At 55.8% G+C, this 18,119-nt stretch overlaps 1 protein-coding gene across 4 annotated transcripts in view; it reads left to right on the forward strand.

Annotated features, from left to right (window-relative positions):
* Window positions 1-7,319: 7,319 nt before the first annotated feature.
* Window positions 7,320-18,119, forward strand: part of Cd2 (CD2 molecule) — a 20,322-nt gene continuing 9,522 nt past the window's right edge. For 2 of the 4 annotated variants that reach the window (XR_001175375.1, XR_001175376.1), the window contains exons 1-6: window positions 7,320-7,579; window positions 7,680-7,982; window positions 9,072-9,308; window positions 9,429-9,509; window positions 11,513-11,635; window positions 12,275-12,746. Coding sequence is in view for 2 of the 4 variants with exons in the window: in XM_013024592.1 (XP_012880046.1) it covers window positions 7,519-7,579; window positions 7,680-7,982; window positions 9,072-9,308; window positions 9,429-9,509; window positions 11,513-11,635; window positions 12,275-12,588 (1,119 nt within the window). In the remaining 2 variants the exon portion in view is untranslated. Of the gene's footprint in view, window positions 7,580-7,679; window positions 7,983-9,071; window positions 9,309-9,428; window positions 9,510-11,512; window positions 11,636-12,274; window positions 13,547-18,119 lie in introns of those variants that run through there. The other 2 variants (XM_013024592.1, XM_013024593.1) reach the window with 2 other exon arrangements.

The following is an 18,119-nucleotide window of genomic DNA, read 5'->3' on the forward strand; positions in this document are numbered from 1 at the left end:
GTACATGTGTGCATGCATGGGTGTGCGTGCATGTGTATGCGTGTATATGCGTTCGTGTGTGTGTCCTCACTGCAAGGTGTGCTCTTTGCCAGTGGTGCCACATCTGACCTCTCAGTCTCCCCCAGGCCCTGTCATAGAAGCTCTCTGTATTACTTTAGACCGTTGAAGTTGCAAGTTACAGAAACTACCTTGTGTGGTGGGGAAGGCGGAGGAGGGGGGCAGGAGTAGAGACGTGGTTCAGGCGGTAGAGCACCAGCCTTTGAGCAAAAATGTCAGGACCTGAGTTCAAGTCCTGGTTCTGGAAGGAAAAAAACACCCAGAAACCATTTTGGTCGCTTCTTTCAAGCACAACACCCTGTTCACGCAATCACAGTGCCCTCCTTTCCACTCCTCAACAACATGGCCGTCCCTAGGAGTGCGCCTCAGTAGGGAACTGAAGAACTGTGTCCTGGACCCTGGAGGAGGAGAGGGGAAGGCCTGGAAGGGAGGCCTGGAAGGGAAGGCCACACTGAAGACTGGGAAGGCCTTCCTTTCTCACTGACTTGCCCCACCCTCCTCCCCCTCCCTCCTTGTCCTGTCCCCCCCAGCTCTGTCAGCCTCCTGAGGTCAGGCAGCAGCTCACCACCCAGGGCCGGTTTGGGGCTGGGGTGTACCGTGTGCTTCTATTGGTGGTGGGGGGAATGGCAGTTGCATTGAGAGCCTGGCAGCCCAGTATTCTTGGGCCACCTTCTTTTCTTTATTTCTTTCTTTCTTTCTTTCTTTCTTTCTTTCTTTCTTTCTTTCTTTCTTTCTTTCTTTCTTTCTTTCTTTCTTTCTTTCTTTCTTTCTTTCTTTCTCCCCCTCCCCTCTTTATTTCTTTCTGTTGTGGGGCTTGAACTCTGGGTGCTGGGCACTGGGTACTGTCCCTCAGCTCTTCAGTTCAAGGCAAGCACTCTACCACTTTGAGCCATAGTGCCACTTCCAGTTTTCTGGTAGTTCATTGGAGGTAAGAGTCTCACAGACTTTCCTGCCCCTGCTGGTTTTGGTCTGTGATCCTCAGATCTCAGCCTCCTGAGTAGCTAGGATTACAGGTGTGAGCCACTGGCGCCCTGCTTGCCTGTACTTTCTAACCACCCACTGTCCTTCCTTAGTTTCCTAGGCGGCTGGGTGTTTTGGTGCTTGTAGTCATGGTTAATTTCACGGTCCCCTGCATTTATCACCTTATTTCCTCTCCATATCTCCTTCCTGCCTGATATTTGTAAAGAAATCTTATTCTCCTTGATTGCTTTGCTGGTGTGCTCTAATTCTGGTTGTTCACCAATCTCATCTTTTCCCAAGGAACGTTTTACCTCTCATCCCCCTGTCAGCAGACGGGAGCCGTTCCTCCCACCTCTCCTGCCTTGGGAAGGGTCGCTGATTCTATTCCCTTCTCCTTCAGCCGGCCTGGGCTGGGCTTTCCTGAGGCCTGGAAATCACCCAGTGTCACCAGTCTCCGCTCTCTGGACAAACCAGGAGCTCTGAGCCTCCCGGGGGGGGGAGGGTGGGCAGAGAACTCTTCCCTGATGCTGAGCTGGGCCCAGAAGGAAGGAGGGCAGCTGTGTCTGCAGGTGCATCCTATTAGCTAGTGGATCTCAGCCGTGAGCACTGGCAGGGACGGAGTGCAGAGACTCTGTGTGCTCCCTCCAGGGCTGGGTGAAGTTAAGTGCTTGAGGCCTAAGACGCTGTCTGTGTCCTGTGGACAGCCAGGTCCTGCTGGTATCCTCTCCACCTGTGACCCGTGGGCCTTGAAGCGGCAGCCTTCCCTGTGTATTTCCCTTGCACTTCTGAATGTGCACCTCATTTTGACTTGGGGTTTGTCATGTATGTGTACATGCCCCAAAACAAGCTCCTGACAGATGCTGGTGGCCAACGCCTGTAATACCAGCTACTCAGGAAGCTGAGGAGGAGGAGCAAGTTTCAGAGCCAGCCCAGGTAGGAACATCCACAAGACTCTAATGTCCAATAAACCACCGAAAAGCCAGAAGTGGAGCTGTGGCTCAAGTGGTAGAACATCAGCCTTGAATGAAAAAACTAAGGGACTGAGTTCAAGCCCCAGGACTCTCAGACACAAAAGACATCCCTGCAATCCTGTATTATGGGGGCAGCACTGGCCTGGCAGTGTTCTTCTACCCGCTAACTGCATGGTTTGTTCCCCTTTCCTTCTAGGCCTTTCCGTGAGACACCCCTGACACTTCTACCTAGAACAGCACTTGGCTGTGCTTTTGAACCCTGTTGCTTTGCTTTCTTTTTGGTTGGTCATGGGGCTTGAACTCAGGGCCTGGCTCTCCCAGAGCTCTTCAGCTCAAGAAGCACATTCTACCACTTGAGCCATAGCGCCACTTCCAGTTTTCTGGTGGTTCATTGGAGATAAGAGTCTCACGGACTTTCCTGCCCAGGCTGGCTTTGAACCGTGATCCTCAGATCTCAGCCTCCTGAGTAGCTGGGATGACAGGTGTGTGTAAGCCACCAGCGCCCGGCTTTAATTGCTCTTAATAGCAGCACACTACCGTGGGAACACGGTACACCCATGTGGCTATTGGCAGAACACTCCCTTAGCTCAACTGCCCTGAGAAACTTGGGAAGTGGAGAGGTGACTCAAGAGGTAGAGTACCAGCCTTGAGCAAAAATGCTGAGACAGCATGCAGGCCCTGAGTTCAAGCCCTCGTACCGGCACCAAGCCACCAACCAACAAAAAACCACACAAGCAAGCAAATGAGAAAGGAACTATTAGTTCAAATCTGCCTGGTTTTCAAAGCAAACAAATGACAAACAAACTAGCGACACTGTCCCCCCTGTGCCCAGGCCGACCTGAGCCTAGAATTAGGACGAGGCCATGGGGCCTCATGGAAGAGACCCCGTCTCCCAGCCCGCCCGGAGGGGCCTGTGGGCATGTCAGCATAGGAGAAACCATCCCTCCTCCCAGTGTCTGTGCCCAGGCCACACTGAGCAGTCCGCATGAGTCAACTCTCAGCCACTTCTGGCAGCTCTGTGGCTCTCCGCACACCTTCTCAATCATCGGGATCGCCTGCTGTTTTTCTGTCTTGTGCTTGTGCACGTCCCAGGTGTGGACCATTGCTGCTGGCAGCCGGGGGAGGGAGTTCAAAAGGGAGCAACAAGTCAGGTGTGGGGACTCATACCTGTCATCCCAGCTACTCAGGAGGCTGAGAGCTGAGGATCGTGGCTCGAAGCCAGCCTGGGCAGGAAAGACCGAGACACTCTGCTCTCCAATGAAGCAGCAAAAAGTGGGAAGTGAGGCTGTGACTCAAGTGGTAGAGCACCAGCCAAATGAGAGCATGAGGCCCTGAGTTCAAGCCTAGAACAAGGCAGGGGGGGGTGGAACTGGGAAAGGAAAATCCACTGTGGGAGAGAGGGGGGAGCTTGCAAGACCCCTTCTGATGGCGGGCAGGCCCCGGCGTGTCAGTGGCCCGTGGGCTATGGGGTAGGCCTGCCTGAGAGGTCAGCCTCATCTCCTAGAGCAGGCCGCATCCAGAGCAGATGCACACTCCCTTTCCTTTGTTCCAGGAGCCCACAGCCCCACGGGAGGGGGGGGGGGAAACCCAGGATGTTCCTGGCCCGCAGAGAAGGGAAGGAGCTAGAAATGTTAGGGAAGCAGAGGCCAGGGGTGGGAGGCCTGCTCTTGACACAGCTGCAGCTCAGAGATGGGGACAGAAACGTGACTCAGGAAGTGCCAAGGATGGCCTGCAGGGATGAGCCCTAGGCCTGCACCTGCTGAACCCTGATGCATGCTGCCTGCTGGGGGCGGGGGGGGATAGGGTCGGCTGGGCCTGGTGCAGCCTTCCCCCCACTCTGTCCCCCGTGGGCAGCGGCGTGGGCTCCCCCGGGGCAGCAGGGCAGCCCTTACGCTGGCCACAGACAAGGTGTTCTTCTGCTCCTATTGGAAGCAAGTATTAATTGAACGCCGAATGAGGACATTTTGTCAGCAAATGGCAGACACCCAATTGAAAGTACCTGGCTGGAACGAGGCAAGCGATGAGCTCATGTTTAGCTCATTCCATGAAAGGGCTGGCAAAGCCACCCCGTTTCCTGTGTGTGTGTGTGTGTGTGTGTGTGTGTGTGTGTGTGTGGACTCAGGGCCTGGCACTTTTGCCTAGTGTTTGCTTTTGTGCTCAAGCTGGCACTTTACCATTTGAACCAAACTCCTATTTCCAGCTTTTTGGTAGCTCATTGGAGAGAAGAGTCTCATGGACTTTCCTGCCTGGGCTGGCTTTGAACCGTGATCCTCAGATCTCAGCCTCCTGAGTAGCTGGGATGACAGGCGTGAGCCACAGTGCCTGGCTCTCTTGGCTACTTTTAAAATTTGGACCCAATTCCTTACACACCTGGTTGAATGAGCAACCGCATGTCCTGGCTCTTCCGCCAGAGTGGGGCGGGGGAACACATGTGTGGCTGCGTGTGTGGCTGCGGACTGAGTCCGTGTGAGGGTATGAGCTTGTTTGAGCAAGCGTGTGACTAGGCGCCAGGCTCTGTTACTTCCTATCAGCAAATCCTGAGCACCCTCGGCCTGGTCCCCCCGGGAGCCAGGCAGGACCTGGGTCAGGCCTACTGCCCCCTGCTGGCCAATGAGCACCCTGGGGCGTCTTCCATCCTTGCACCCCAGGTGGGGTGGGAGGGGAGAACTCCCTCCTGTGAAGACACTGTGGAGGAGAGCCGAGCACACCCGCACCTGCTTTGCTGATTGTCTCCTGTGGAGAGGAAGCTCCTGAGGCCATGTCACGAGAGGCCACTACCTTGTCTCTCAGAGCCCTGGCCCTGGAGGGCCTTGCCTCTGGACGTTCCTTGCGCAGCCTACCCTAGGTGGGGCAGCCCCAGCCATTAGGGAGGCCTGGGGCAGCCTGTCCCCATCTCCAGGTGAGGCCCCGGTGGCTGTTTCCTGCTTCGTTGTGCCTCCAAGGTGAGCAGAGCCACACCGGCCTGTGTGCACCCCACATCCCAGCAACTCTGTGGGCCCAGACCTCTCCATAAGGGCCTCAGTTCCCTTGCTTCAAACACCTGGGAGGGAAGCGCATGGCTGCAAGCCCCACCGAGTCACTCCTGCCCAGAACAAGGCCCCCGGGACCGCTCCCACCACCTGCCTGCCTCTTTGCCTCCATCGGGGGCCCCAGATACCCTCCACATCCCCTTCTCCTCCCTCCCGCTCATCCACTCTCTTGCCTACTCCTCAGCAATGCTGGCCGCCCTCCCTCCCTTCTGTGGCAACTGAAAGACTCAGAATGGATGGCTTACCATAAGCTGCCTTTAGGAAGATGTGTGTGTTTCACTCTGCCACGGCTCCCTGTCACACCCCCCTTTCCTCTGCAGACTGGAGCCTGTGTGCCTGCACACTGACTCCTCCCCTCTTCTGATCCTCCTCCCTGGAATTATGTCCTTCCTCCTCTTACATTTATATTCTGCCCTCCTTCCCTCCCTCCCTCCCTCCCTCCCTCCCTCCCTCCTTCCTTCCTTCCTTCCTTCTTTCTTTGGCGCTGATACTGGGACTTGAACTCAGGGCCTCGTGCCCTTATGTAACTTTTTCATGCCAGGCTGGTGCTCTACCCCTTGAGCCACAGCTCCACTTTCATCCATTTGCACCTTTCTGTGATCCTCAGATCTCAGCCTCCTGAGTAGCTAGGATGACAGGCGTGAGCCTCTGGCACCGGGCTTGGGCAGGTGTATATTTTGAGATACTGTCTCAGGTATAGCCCAGGCTGGCCTCAAATTTCCAGTCCACTCACCTCTGCCCACTGGGTGCTGGGATTACAGGCGTGAACCACCATGCCCAGAAATACCATTTTTGCAGGGGAAGGGATTATAAACAGACAATTACTTTGCAAATGCAAATAAGTAAATATTGGATATTCCATCTCCTGATGCTGAAATTAGCAAGGGTGTCATTCATTTGGTGGCCAGAGGGTGGCAGCAGCAGGCAGGGAGTGGGTAGGTGGGTGGATGGGAAGGCAGGTGGGTGGGTTGCCCAAATTGAGCCCACGTTTCTGCTCCGGCAGCAGAGCACTGTCTCCTTCTGCCCCCTTGGGTCCCCGCTTCCTACCTCAACAACCCCCAGACTGCTGGCTTTACAGTGGAGCGATCCTGGGACGAGACTCTGAGGGGTTTGCAAAATAAAATTTAAAGAAATTATTCTTTCTAAGCAGAGAAAAATAATATACACCTGAGAAAGCTCGGGTTTCCTGGCTGTGGCGTGTCTGCTGGTCAGGGACTCCGTTGGTAAATGTCAGGTTTCTGTAAACACCACTGCGTCCGTGGCTGCGACTCGGTGCTCCTCCTTGCATGGCAGCTGCGTGTGTGGGGGTGGCCATGGGGATGGGGTGGTATACCCAGCCAGTGGGGCAGTTGAGGTGCAGAAGGCAAGGCGGCCCTGGGGTGTGAAGCACGGCTCAAGGGGCTGGGCCCAGGGAGGCACAAGTACCCCCTAGGCCCAGATTCTCTAAAACCCCACAATCCGGAGGTTCACTGGACATGAACTATGGAAATAAGCCAGTCCACTTCCTAGCCGTTCCTTGTTGTACACATATCCCAACGTAGCAAGTAAATATTTAGTCAATTGCTTATTTTCCATGCCAGTACTGGGGCTTGAACTCAGGACCTAGGCACTGGCCCCTAATATTTTTTTTTTGTTGTTGTTGTTGTTAGTCTTGGGGCTTGAACTCTGGGCCCGGGTGCTGTCTCTCAGCTCTTCAGCTCAAGGCTAGCGTTCTACTACCACTTGAGCCACAGCGCCACTTCCAGTTTTCTGAGTGGTTTATTGGAGATAAGAGTCTCACTGAGTTTCCTGCCCAGGCTGGCTTTGAACTATGATCCTCAGATCTCAGCCTCCTGAGTAGCTAGGATGACAGGCGTGAGCCACTGACGTCTGGCTTCTTAATCTTTTCACTCAGGGCTAGTGCTCTACCACTTGAGCCACAGCACCACTTCCAGCTTTGGGGGTGATTCATTGGCGGTAAGAGTCTCCCGAATTTGTCTTAAATTACTGAGCTCCTCAGATCTGAGGCTCCTGAGTGGGTGGGATTGCAGGGGTGAGCACCGGGACCCCGCAGGATAATCGCTCTTTGCTTTTCACCCTGGGACCAGGTCCCCACGTCCTCCTCGGCCCAGTTAGAGACACGGGAGCTGGGTGGTGAAAGACGCGCTGAAGAGTTGAACGTGAATCCAGCCGGGCTCAGCGGTGGCTCAGCTCTCCCCCTTGTGTTGAGGTTCTGAGAAGGGCTGCTGGGGTTGACGTCAGCCTCCCCTCCCCCCCTCGTTTCTTTTTCTTTTTGGGGTGAGGAAACCACGCTCCCCTGGCCCTTTTCTTGAGGGCTGTAGTGTGGGAAGCCTGCGCGGCTGGGATGCACACCTGCTAGGCCAGGGAGGCGTGGGTCTGCCGAGTGTGTACACACGCGCGTGGATCCCGGCCACAGGCAGTGTGAGTGCCGTGGGCCCCAGGGCCACTCCGGGTGTGCAAGGGACGCTGGGAGACCACCCACGAGGGGACGAGGCCCCAAGATGGGTGCCCCACGTGGGCTGCTGGCCGGCCTCCTGCTGGCTTTGCACATCTCAGCGCTGGGTGAGTTGGTGTGCCAGAAAGTTTCCCTGGGGCCATCTCAGACTGGGCAGCCCGGAGGGCGCATGGCCACCCGGGTCATGGCCCCACCCGTGTCCTCCAGGCTCCGCCTCCCATGAAGTGCCAGTGGTCAGCGCCGCGGAGGGGCAGGACGTGGTCTTGGACCTCCAGGGCTTCGCGTGGCGAGATGATGTGGCGGAGGTCCTGTGGGAGAAGGAGGGCATCCCAGTGGCGCAGCGCAAGGGGGAGCAGGTGGTCGGGTGGCGGCAGGCCTACGAGGTCCTGAGCCACGGCGGCCTGAGGATCCGGCAGCTCTTCGCCAACCACAGCGCCGTCTACAAAGTCCTCCTGTACGACGTGCACGGGGCCCAGGTGTTCCATGCGGCCATCCGCCTCCGAGTCCTGAGTGAGTCTCCCTCCCTGCACGCCTTCACTTCTGTGCATGTGTGCGTGTGCGTGTGTGTGTGCACGCGTGTGTGCATGTCCTGGAGTGTGAACTCCAGGCCTCTCGCTGTCCCCAAGCTCTGTTGCTCAAGGCTGGCATTCTACCATTTGAGCCACAGTTTTGCTTCCTCCCTCCCCTACCCCCCCAGTTCATTCAAGATAGGAATCTCCTGGATTTGTCTGCCTGGATCTCAGCCTCCGGAGGAGCTGGGATTACAGGCATGAGCCCCCTACCATGCCTGAGTGTCTTCTAGCAGCTTCTAAAGCCCCACCACACTGGGGAAGGGGTGGGGTGGGGCATTGAATGAGGTTGGAAGTGTACAGATGAGGCGTGCAGGGGAAGGGGGGCAAGGTGGTCAGGGGAAAGAGGAAGGAGACTAGAAATGCCCCCTGCGGTCCTAAGTCCCATAAAGACGGGGCCGGAGGGGAGGGGAGGCAGCCCTCCTGACTGTGCACCTGCACTTCCACAGGAAGCCTGTCCCCCCACCCCCAGGGACCCTTACCATCCCCTAGACCTGCATCTCTGACTGGAGAGAACCTTCCAGAAAGGGCCATGGCTTATGCAATCCTGGAAGGGGCAACCGTATGGCTTTAGAGTGGGTTGGAGTCCCTGGGGACTGGGGACTGGGGACACCTTCACCTGCGTATTACGTTCCACTCGGGGTGGGAACTCTCCTGCCCGGGCTGGCTTTGAACCATGATCCTCAGATTTTAGCCTGCTGAGTAGCTAGGATGACAGGCGTGAGCCACTGGCGCCTGGTGGAAAAACAAACTCTTGAGACCCATCTCAACAGAGAAAGCTGGACATGGTGGCCCGCACCTGCCATCCCATCAACCCAGCATTGGCAGGGATTATAAACAGGAGGATTGAACAGGCTTGTTCAGAAAAAGAGTGAGATAATATAACCAGAGCAGAGCAGACTGGAGGTATGGCTTAAGGGCTAGAGCACTTGCCTAGCAAGTACCCTGCCCTGAGTTCAAACCACAGAACTGTCCAAAAAAAAAAAAAAGGAAATTGCCTACTAGGAACTGGAGGCTTATTTTCTTCTAGAGAAGGTCTCCAAGCCCACGATCTCCTGGGACTGCAGTAACGCTACGCTGACCTGTGAGTTACTGAGAGGGACCGACGCCCAGTTAAAGCTGTGTCAAAAGCAGAAATGTTACTACACAGACACCCAGGCGCTCATCCAGTACACCTGGGCCAACCTGGATGCGCCGTTCAAGTGCACAGCACGCAACAGCGTCAGCGAGGAGGCCATGGAGGCCACGGTCCACTGCCCAGTCACAGGTGAGCCTTGGCCAGTGTGTCCAGAATTATGTGTCCTCCATAGCTAATGTCCCCAGAGAGGTCAGAACAGGGCCAGGGCTGGGAGGATGGAAAGAGGAAATGTACCTCTTCCTTCCACAGACCACACCTACACGGAAGTGCCCTTCCCCGGTCTCCTGCCTGGGCACCCTCTGTGGAAGTCCGAGATTTGGCCTCAAGCAGGTGGGAAAAGTGTCTTCTAGGGGACAAAACTGCAGGATTGGTGGGTGAGAAGGGTCATCTCAGTCTAACCCCCACCTCCCAGACCAACAAACCAACTCACCCAGGGTTCCTGTGCCGTTACTGCCCATGAATCTGACTTCTCCCCTAAAGATGTCTTTTGGAGAGCATCCCTGTAATCCCAGCTACTTAGGAGGCTGAGTTTGGGAGGATCATGGCTCGAGGACATCCCGGGGAAAAAGTTCAAGAGACCCCCATCTCAACCTGTAGTTGGGTGTGGTGACACATCCGTCATTCCAGCTAAGTGGGAGCTGAGATTGGGTGGATCAGAGTTCTAGGCCAGCCTGGGCAACAGAGTCCTTGAGACTTTGGAGTGGAGTGGGGCATATGCCTTAATTTCTGTTTGACAGAAAGAATTAAACAGGAGGCTCAAAGTCCAGACATGCCCAGGGGAAACAATGGGAAACCTTATCTCAGAACAATCATCACATAAAGGACTGAAGGTGTGGCTCAGCAGTATGTACAACACTTGCTTAGCCAGTGCAAAGCCCTGAGTGCAAAGCCCAGAGCTGTTAAAACAAAAAGTAAAGAGATGACTTTTAAAGGAGCCAGAGTGGGCTGAGAAGGTGGCTCAGTGGTAGAGCTCTCGCCTTGCATGCCTGAGGCCCTGGGTTCGATTCCTCAGCACCACATAAGAAAAAAACCGGAAGTGGCGCTGTGGCTCAAGTGGTAGAGCCCTAGCCTTGAGCTGAAGAGCTAAGGGACAGCGGCCCAGGCCCAGAGTTCAGGCCCCACGACCAGACCCCAAAAATAAATATGTACATAAAAAATAAAGGAGCCAGAGTGTCTGGTGTTGGGAATAAAGCAGAAAAGTCCTACATTGTGAACCTGAGACCAGAGAAGCTGGTACCCATTTCCAGTCACAGGGAGGGAAAGGTTCAGAAACTAGCTGATCCCTAGTGCCCAAACTTGCCAGGTTGGCCTTGAACTCACAATTCTTCCACATCAGCTTCTGGAGTGCTGGGGTCACAGGTGTGTACCTCCAGGCCTGGCCTCCAAAAGTACCTTTTAAGAAGCCTCCTGCTGTGGTGGTTGAGCACAGGCCTGGGAGCCAGAGGCCTGGCTCCCAGTTTAGCTCTTGGCCAATGTAGTCCAACTACCCTGACAGGTTCTGGTCCCTCTCTGTGCGATTCTAAGCTCACAGCTTATGGCGTGTGTGCTGAGCCACTCTGAGGTCCCCTCCATGCTCACTGATGTGGGCTGTTGAGCTGCCTCACAATATGGCAGCCAGCTTCACTCAGAGCAGCCTGAGGGAGGGCAGGAGTGGTGTCCAGACAGAGCCAACTTCCTTTGCAGCTTAATCTCAGGAGGGCTTTCCTGTCCATGCTACACTCTATTCATTAGGCATGTCAATGAGTCCAGCTCTCATCCAATCAGAGAGACTGTCCAATGAGAGAGACTGTGAAGTCGTTCAAACTGAGAGACTGTATAAAAGATCATCCAATCACAGACTGTGAAGGTTGTCCAATTAGACTCCGAAGGCCCAGGCCCTGGTGGCTAGTTCAGTGCCCACTGGAGTGTTACTGGTGGGGCTGGGGAAGTCTGGGAGGAGAGGGCTGTGCTGCACAAGTGTTTGCCAAGGAACCGCCTGGTCAGGTGTGGGCTGGACAGCAACACATGAGGCACTGAGGGAGGGAAGGACACGTGGGCAGGGATGCGGTGTGCCCTCAGGAAGCTCTCCTGCCCCCTCTGGATCTTGTTGCTGTCGTTGGCACTGGGCATCAAACGCACAGCCTCACCTTGCCAGGTGGGCACTCTACCAATTGAGCCGCACTCCCAGCCAATCCTTTTGCTTCAATTTATTTTTCAGGGTAGGGTCTCGTGTGTTTGCTCAGGCTGGCCTCAGACCTCAAGCCTCCTGATTCTGCCTCCTGTGGAGCACGTGTCCCCATGAGGCCTCATCTTCGAAATGAGAGGCCCCAGCCTCACATCTCTTCTTGTTGTAGACAGAGCTCGGTTCATCTGCCTCGTGGGGGGCATCGGCGGGGGAAGCCTTGTCCTGGCCATCTGTGTGGGGCTGCTGATCCTCTGTGTCAGCAAGAGGAGGAAGCGGAGGAGCAGGAGGAATGGTAAGGAGTGCTGGGGGGGGAGGGTGGGGCTTGAAGGGGGAGGGCAGAGGAGCGGGAAGGCGGGGAGCTGCGGGGTGGGTGCAGGATGTCTCTGTGGGCTGTTCATTCTCCCCGGGAACAGCCGCAGCTCCCAGAGCCACTTGCCAGGCGAGCCTTGAGCGCGGGGACAGGAAGGAGGGCAGGGGCGCAGCGGCCTGCGGTGACCGCGACCTTCCCGCGTCCTGTGTGGGCTCAGCACTCCAGGCAGCTGTGATGCTGGACCGGCTTGGTGGGCTGGGCTGTGGCAGCAGCCAGTGCTGCAGGCGAGAGCGCCGTCTCTCCCGTTCTTGGGCCCAGTGGGGTTTTGCTTATGGATTTCCGAGGAGGAAGCAAGGACGAAGGTGCTCAGACCTCTTGCTGCAGTGGGGGTTCATCCACAGCAGGACGGGGCCCTGGGCAGCTTCGGACTCCTGGGACGGGGACCTTGCAGCCCCCCTGTGGTGGCCATCATGGGGAGGGCACTAGGGCTTGGGGCTCCCAAGCCTTCCACCCAGGGCCTCTGTCCATCGGTCCACCTGGCTCTTGCTGGCCCGGAGTCAGCTTGTGTGGAAAAGGTGCTCAGTGCCACCCAGATGAGCTCCTGAGGCTCTGTTGTTGCAGAGGAAGAGCTGGAGATGATTGTGCACAGGACCACGTCCCGGGAGGGAGGCCGTGGGCCTCACCCGACCTCCTCCACCTCCCTTCCTCCCCCGGAAGCTTCCGGCCCGCCTCTGCCCCCTGCACCCCGGCGCCAGGCCCCTCGTGCCCAGCCCCGGCTGCCTGACCTCCATACCCAGCACCCGCAAAAGAAGAGGCCTCCGCCGTCGAGCATGCAGGCACCCCGGCAGAGAGGCCCCCCTCCGCCCAGACCTCGAGTTCAACCAGAACCCCCACGCCGAGCCGCAGAGGGTGCCACAGCCGCCTCGTCCCCGTGAAGGGACGCGGGTGGTGTGGCCTCGCGAGGCCTGCCCGTCCACCAGCGCGAGGTGTGCGGGACGGAGTCCTCACACACAGCCACGAATGAGATCTGAGTGTCCGCACGGCCTGCACCCCAGGAGGAGAGGGGCAGTGATGTGTAACCCAGGTGTCCATGGTGAGCGGCTGAGCACCACCTTCCTCCTGGGTCTTGGTTCTTAGTGGATGCCACGCTGGGCGGCCCATCCCCTCGGGGCCATGTCTCCCACAGGCTGCAGGGGCTTCGGGAAGGACACAGGTCCCTGACCCTCTGTGGTGACTTGGCCCCGAGTCTGCCCACACAGGGAGCCCCGTGCCCAGGCAAGGCAGATGTGCCCCCCCCCCCAGCCCTAGAGGCACAGCTGGGCAGGGCGGACCTCCATGAACACGCCTGGCCTCTGGGCCTTCCCTTCCTGGACTCCTCATGGAGTCCGGATCCCTGTGGGAGAGGAGGGACAGCGCTGCTGAAGTCCACGAGCAGTGGCCGCCCGCAGGTCCTGGCCCTCCAGCCGCAGTGGTGGGTCTGCCACCCCCTCTGCCCCCTCCTCTTGCTTTTGGGGGTTGGTAAACCTTGTGAAGCCCGGGCAGGAAGTTGGGGGATAAACCAAAACCACCCAGTGCAGTCAGGACTTCCTGTAGTGCTGGCTGAGGGCGGGACGGCTTCATGCTTCAAGTCTGGGCATTTGTTGTTCTGAACCTACGGCTGATCACCAGGGCGGTGGTGACGGGAAGCATCTGGGAAACTGAGGCTGGCCACCGGAGGTCTGGTGGTCAAGTTGCTCATCACCAAGGGCTGGTCACACTTGGGAGTTTTAGAGATAATGAATTCTCCTAAGAAAAATAAAAAGTAGTGGCCAAGTGAACTAGTCCCGGCTCGGAAAATCTCCAAGAAAGCCAAGCGTGTTGGAAAAAACTGTCTACCAGGCTCACAGGATTGGAGAACCCTATGGGGTCATATGAGTAAAATTGATTTATATTGATTTATTTGATGGCTCACCTGCCCAGCCCAGATAGAATTGTTTTCCTCAGGTTTTGTGTGTGTGTGTGTGTGTGTGTGTGCGCGCGCGCACGCGCATGTGCATGTGTGTGCATGCACACTTGTGGCAAGGCTAGAACTCAGGGCCTCATTTTCCCTCTTGGCTTATTTGCTCAAGCTGCAGCTCCACTTCCAGCTTTCTGCTACTTAATTAAAAGTAAGCATCTCAGGACTTTCCTGTCCTGACTGGTTTTGAACCACGATCCTCAGATCTCAGCCACCTGAAGAGCTAGGATGATAGGTGTGAGCCTTGGCATTTGTTAAATATGGGAAAGACCTCGCAGAGAATGACTGAATTACGAGTAAATGGAGGTGACACCTGCGAAGCTACGCGTGTGCACCCTGAAATCCCATGTCCGGGGCACATCTCATCACCTGACAGCCGAGGAGGAGGAAGGAGCTTCCAGGGTCACAGACACAGGGGGTGTAGCCACTGGAAAAGCCACCACTGATCTATTATATCATGAACGAGCACATCGGTGACCCCCGTGGAGAATTTGCTGTGAGTCTGATTCCTCGGGGTCACTTCCTAATACTGGGTCATGTGGAGAGCGCTCTGTGCGGGAGGCATGAGGAGGTGAAGGGGTCTGGGGATCTGGGAGATCAGGCACGAGGTATGCTATTCCTGTCCCATCCCGGGCGTCTGGAGCCTGCGTGGACCTGGCCCCTGAGGCTGTTCACTGGCTTACACAGGTGGCACGGAGCTGGAGCCTGGCAGGTTCTGGTGGTAAGTGGTCTGGCACTGGCTTCGTGCTCTAGTCCTCGGGTCGGAGGCGGTCATCGGGGAGGCTGAGGGCCGGGAACTCCACTCCCATGGAATAAGAAAATGGCCTGTGCGTCCTAGAGGGCTAGGAAGGAAACGGACGACCACAAGGGCCTGGGTGGCCACGGCGGCTGCACAGGGCCGTCCTCAGGATGGGGTGACAGCAGGCGGCCGCTACAACACTCACGACACAGCAACCAAACCTACATATCAGCTTTTCTCTCCCCTAAACCCGATGGCAACCCTACTAAACGTAGTAAGCACAAGATGCAACCCACAGGGAAGACAGAATGGAAGAAACAACACGAGTGTCTTCCAGGGAGCTGGAAAAAGTAGGTGGCAGGCGGGCCCCTGACCGCCAGGGTGGGGAGCCCCGCGGAGGGGCAGTGCGCTGAGCCCCGGTGCAGTCCTCAAAAGGTAGAGGAAGCTGGTGCCAGCGGCTCACACCTGTCATCCTGGCTGCTCAGAGGCTGAGATCTAAGGATTGAGGTTCGAGGCCAGCCTGGGCAGGAAAGACTGTGAGACTCTTCTCTCCAGTGGACTGTGAAAAAGCCAGATGTGGAGCTATGGCTTGAGTGTCAGAGCTAGGCTAGCCTCCAGTGAAAAAGCTCAGGCAGTTCAAGCCCCAGGACCGGCACAGAAACAAACACAAAGGAAAGACTAAAGAGTTGGAAGCAATTCTCTCTGGAGCATGGGAAATGTGGAAAAGCAGAGCAGGGAGCTACAATTCATGACACAGTTGTGTCTGGTAACAAGCTGTTAGGGTTCTGTGACCCTAAAGCTCATGGGTTGCAACTACTATTTATATATTGCCAGTTCTGGGGCTTGAACTCAGGGCCTGGGCACTGCCCCTGAGTGTCTTTTGCTCAAGGCTAGCACTCTACCCCTTGAGCCACAGTGCCACTTCTGGCTTTTTCTGTGTATGTGGTACTGAGGAGTCGAACCCAGGGCTTCATGTGTGCTAGGCAAGCACTCTACCATTGAGCCACCTTCCCAGCCCGCAAATACTATTTAATGCACTAGTGCAGAGTGGTGGGTCGTTTAGAGGCCACAAGGTCATGAGGCCATGTGGGGACCTTGCACTCCAGGACAGACTAGCCTCACCATGAGCTGAGCGAGTTTGCTGTGTCTAGAGCAGATCTGGCATAGCAGTGAGCTTGGTAGTCTCCTCTCTCTCTCTCTCTCTCTCTCTCTCTCTCTCACACACACACACACACACACACCCTTCATCTTTGGCCATGGGACATCATAGCAAGAACTCCCTCCTCAGATACCCAGCCCATCGCTTTTGTTCCCTCCCACCACTACCACCAGCCTGCAGAATAGAAATGAATCTGCGATCTCTATGCGTATACAGCGGCAGGAAGCAGACCCGCAACTTCATTCTTTCCATTGCATATTTCTGAAACCTTGACAGAAACAAAAGCTAAAGCCCAGAGAAGACGAAACAACAAAAAGAAGATTAAGACAGAAACATAAGAAAACACACAAGGTGGGCCCGTGGGCAAGCCGAGGCTGGGCGTGGGGTGGGGGCTGACCCAGTATCAGAACGGAAGCAAGACTAAATGGGAACTTCAATGGCTCCAGAGACAAGATGATTCTAGAAGCAGCCCTGAAAGGCCGCTTTCTGAACGGGAAGCACGGGGAGATTAGTAGTTGCCAGCGGCCCAGCGAGGCCCTGCTTGTGTGGGTGGCACTGGTATGATCCCCAGATAAGCTCCAAGGGGTGGGGAGGGGGTATGAACTCGTTTCCACTTCCTCTTCTCCCTCTGTGGGTGAATTCACGCTTCAAGATGGCTCCCAGGAAAGTGCTCACCTGGGTCTGCTTCCGTAACAAAATATCTGCTCACGTTTGTGATGCCGGAAAGTCCAAGGTTAAGTCAGTAAGTCACAAAGAGACCTTTGCCAGGAAATAAGGATCAAAATGGGAATACAGATTCAACAAAAAGTTGTGTTCGTGCATGTGTGTGTGTGTGTGTGTGCATGCGTGTGTGTGCACGCGTGCATGTGTACACTAGCCTTGAGCAAAACGGAGAGCCGAGAGAGTGAGCGTGAAGATTTGAGTTCAAACCCCAGTACTGGCAACAAATAAAATAGAAAAATGGAGGAGGCTCTGATTTACGGACTGCCGGGGAGCTCTGTGAGGCTTGCTTGTTCCATGCATGCGGTGCCCCGTCCTCACTACCACCATGGTGCTGAGTGTATAATATTCCTCTCAGGACAGATTGCAGCGGGTGGGCGGCCCCTCTCCTCCCCCCGCCTGTGTGTCTCCTCTCACGCACGGCTCTCGGAGCCAAGCGCGGGGACAGGGGAAGGTCAGAGCGACCTCACTCGCATCTGCTGGTTTTTATGCCAAACTCCTTTACCTTAAAATATTTTAGGCCCCAACTGCACCAACCCCAGTGTTTTCCCTGTGGGGAAGAGCCCATGTTTTCTAAAAAAGGCAGCATGTCTATAGGCAGTGACATGAACCTTCTTGACAGTGTTCTTCTCGGATCTTAGACCCCACTCCGAGTGTGGCTGGTCCTGGGCGGGTCCTGTCTTTGAGCTTCTGGGCTCTGGCGATCCTCCTTTCTTGGCTGTATGCGGGCCTGCACCATTGTTGTGGCTTCCGCTCACCTCTGGCCAGGTGGCGCTGTGCACTGGGGCTGTTCTGGAACAAACTCCAAGAAATAAGCCAGGCAAGAAGAGGTTGAAATGTCAGAAGTTGCAGGGTACCCGTGGCTCACACCTGTCATCCTAGCTACTTTCATCTTAGCTGAGATCTGAGGATTGTGGTTCAAAGCCAGCCTGGCCAGGAAAGTCCATGAGACCCTTATCTCCAATAAACTACTCAGAAAAAGCCAGAAGTGGTGCTGTGGCCCAAGTGGTAGAGTGCTTGCCTTGAGCACAAAGAGGCTCAGGGACAGTGCCCAGGCCGTGAGTTCAAGCCCCAGGATTGGCAAAAATATAAAAGGAAGTGGAGGAATGGCTTTCTTCCATCAACTCCATGGGCTCCTTTGCTTGGCAACCCCTAAGAGCCCCAGAGAAATGGAAAATGTACTTATTTATCACCCCACCATCTGCAAAGTTCGTTTCATCTCTGAGGCCAGGCACTGTACTGGGAACCGGGAAGAGTATTAGAAGAACAATGTTCTGGCTCTCCTAGCAAACAGCATGAAGTGTCCACACAATGTGTCACACCCGCCCCTGATGGGGGTAAACAAGGGACAAAGTATGGCACTTGGTTCTGAGCACCCACAAACCTCGCTGAGCACCAAGCCCTGCTCAGAGCCGCCCCCCTGCAAATGCTCCCCAGGGGTCCTGTGAAGGCAGGAACCCCCCTTACCCCCCCCCCCCCCCCCCCCCGCCCCAGCTCAGGGCTCAAGAGCTCAAGGAGACAGCCTGAGAGTCACTGGCTAGAGACAGACTGGCTAGAGACAGACTGCGGACAGCGAGGAGATTCCAGCAGAGCTGAGAGGTGAGGAGAATGGAAATGAGCTGTGTGGTCTTTAGTTATCGGTAGTGTCGTGGGATACCAGGTGGAAAATCAGTGCGATTATTTATCTCCACGAGGCCGACCTCTCTCTGTTCTTTGTCATAATAACCTTGGCAGGAACCTATATAAAATCCCAACTGGAACCAAATGCTCATTTCTTATTTTTAACTGAACCACCGATCAAACCCAAATTGACACACACACACACACACACACACACACACACACACACACA

The sequence above is a fragment of the Dipodomys ordii genome, unplaced genomic scaffold (assembly GCF_000151885.1).
Source record: "Dipodomys ordii isolate 6190 unplaced genomic scaffold, Dord_2.0 Scaffold78, whole genome shotgun sequence".
Taxonomy (NCBI): Eukaryota; Metazoa; Chordata; class Mammalia; order Rodentia; family Heteromyidae; genus Dipodomys; species Dipodomys ordii.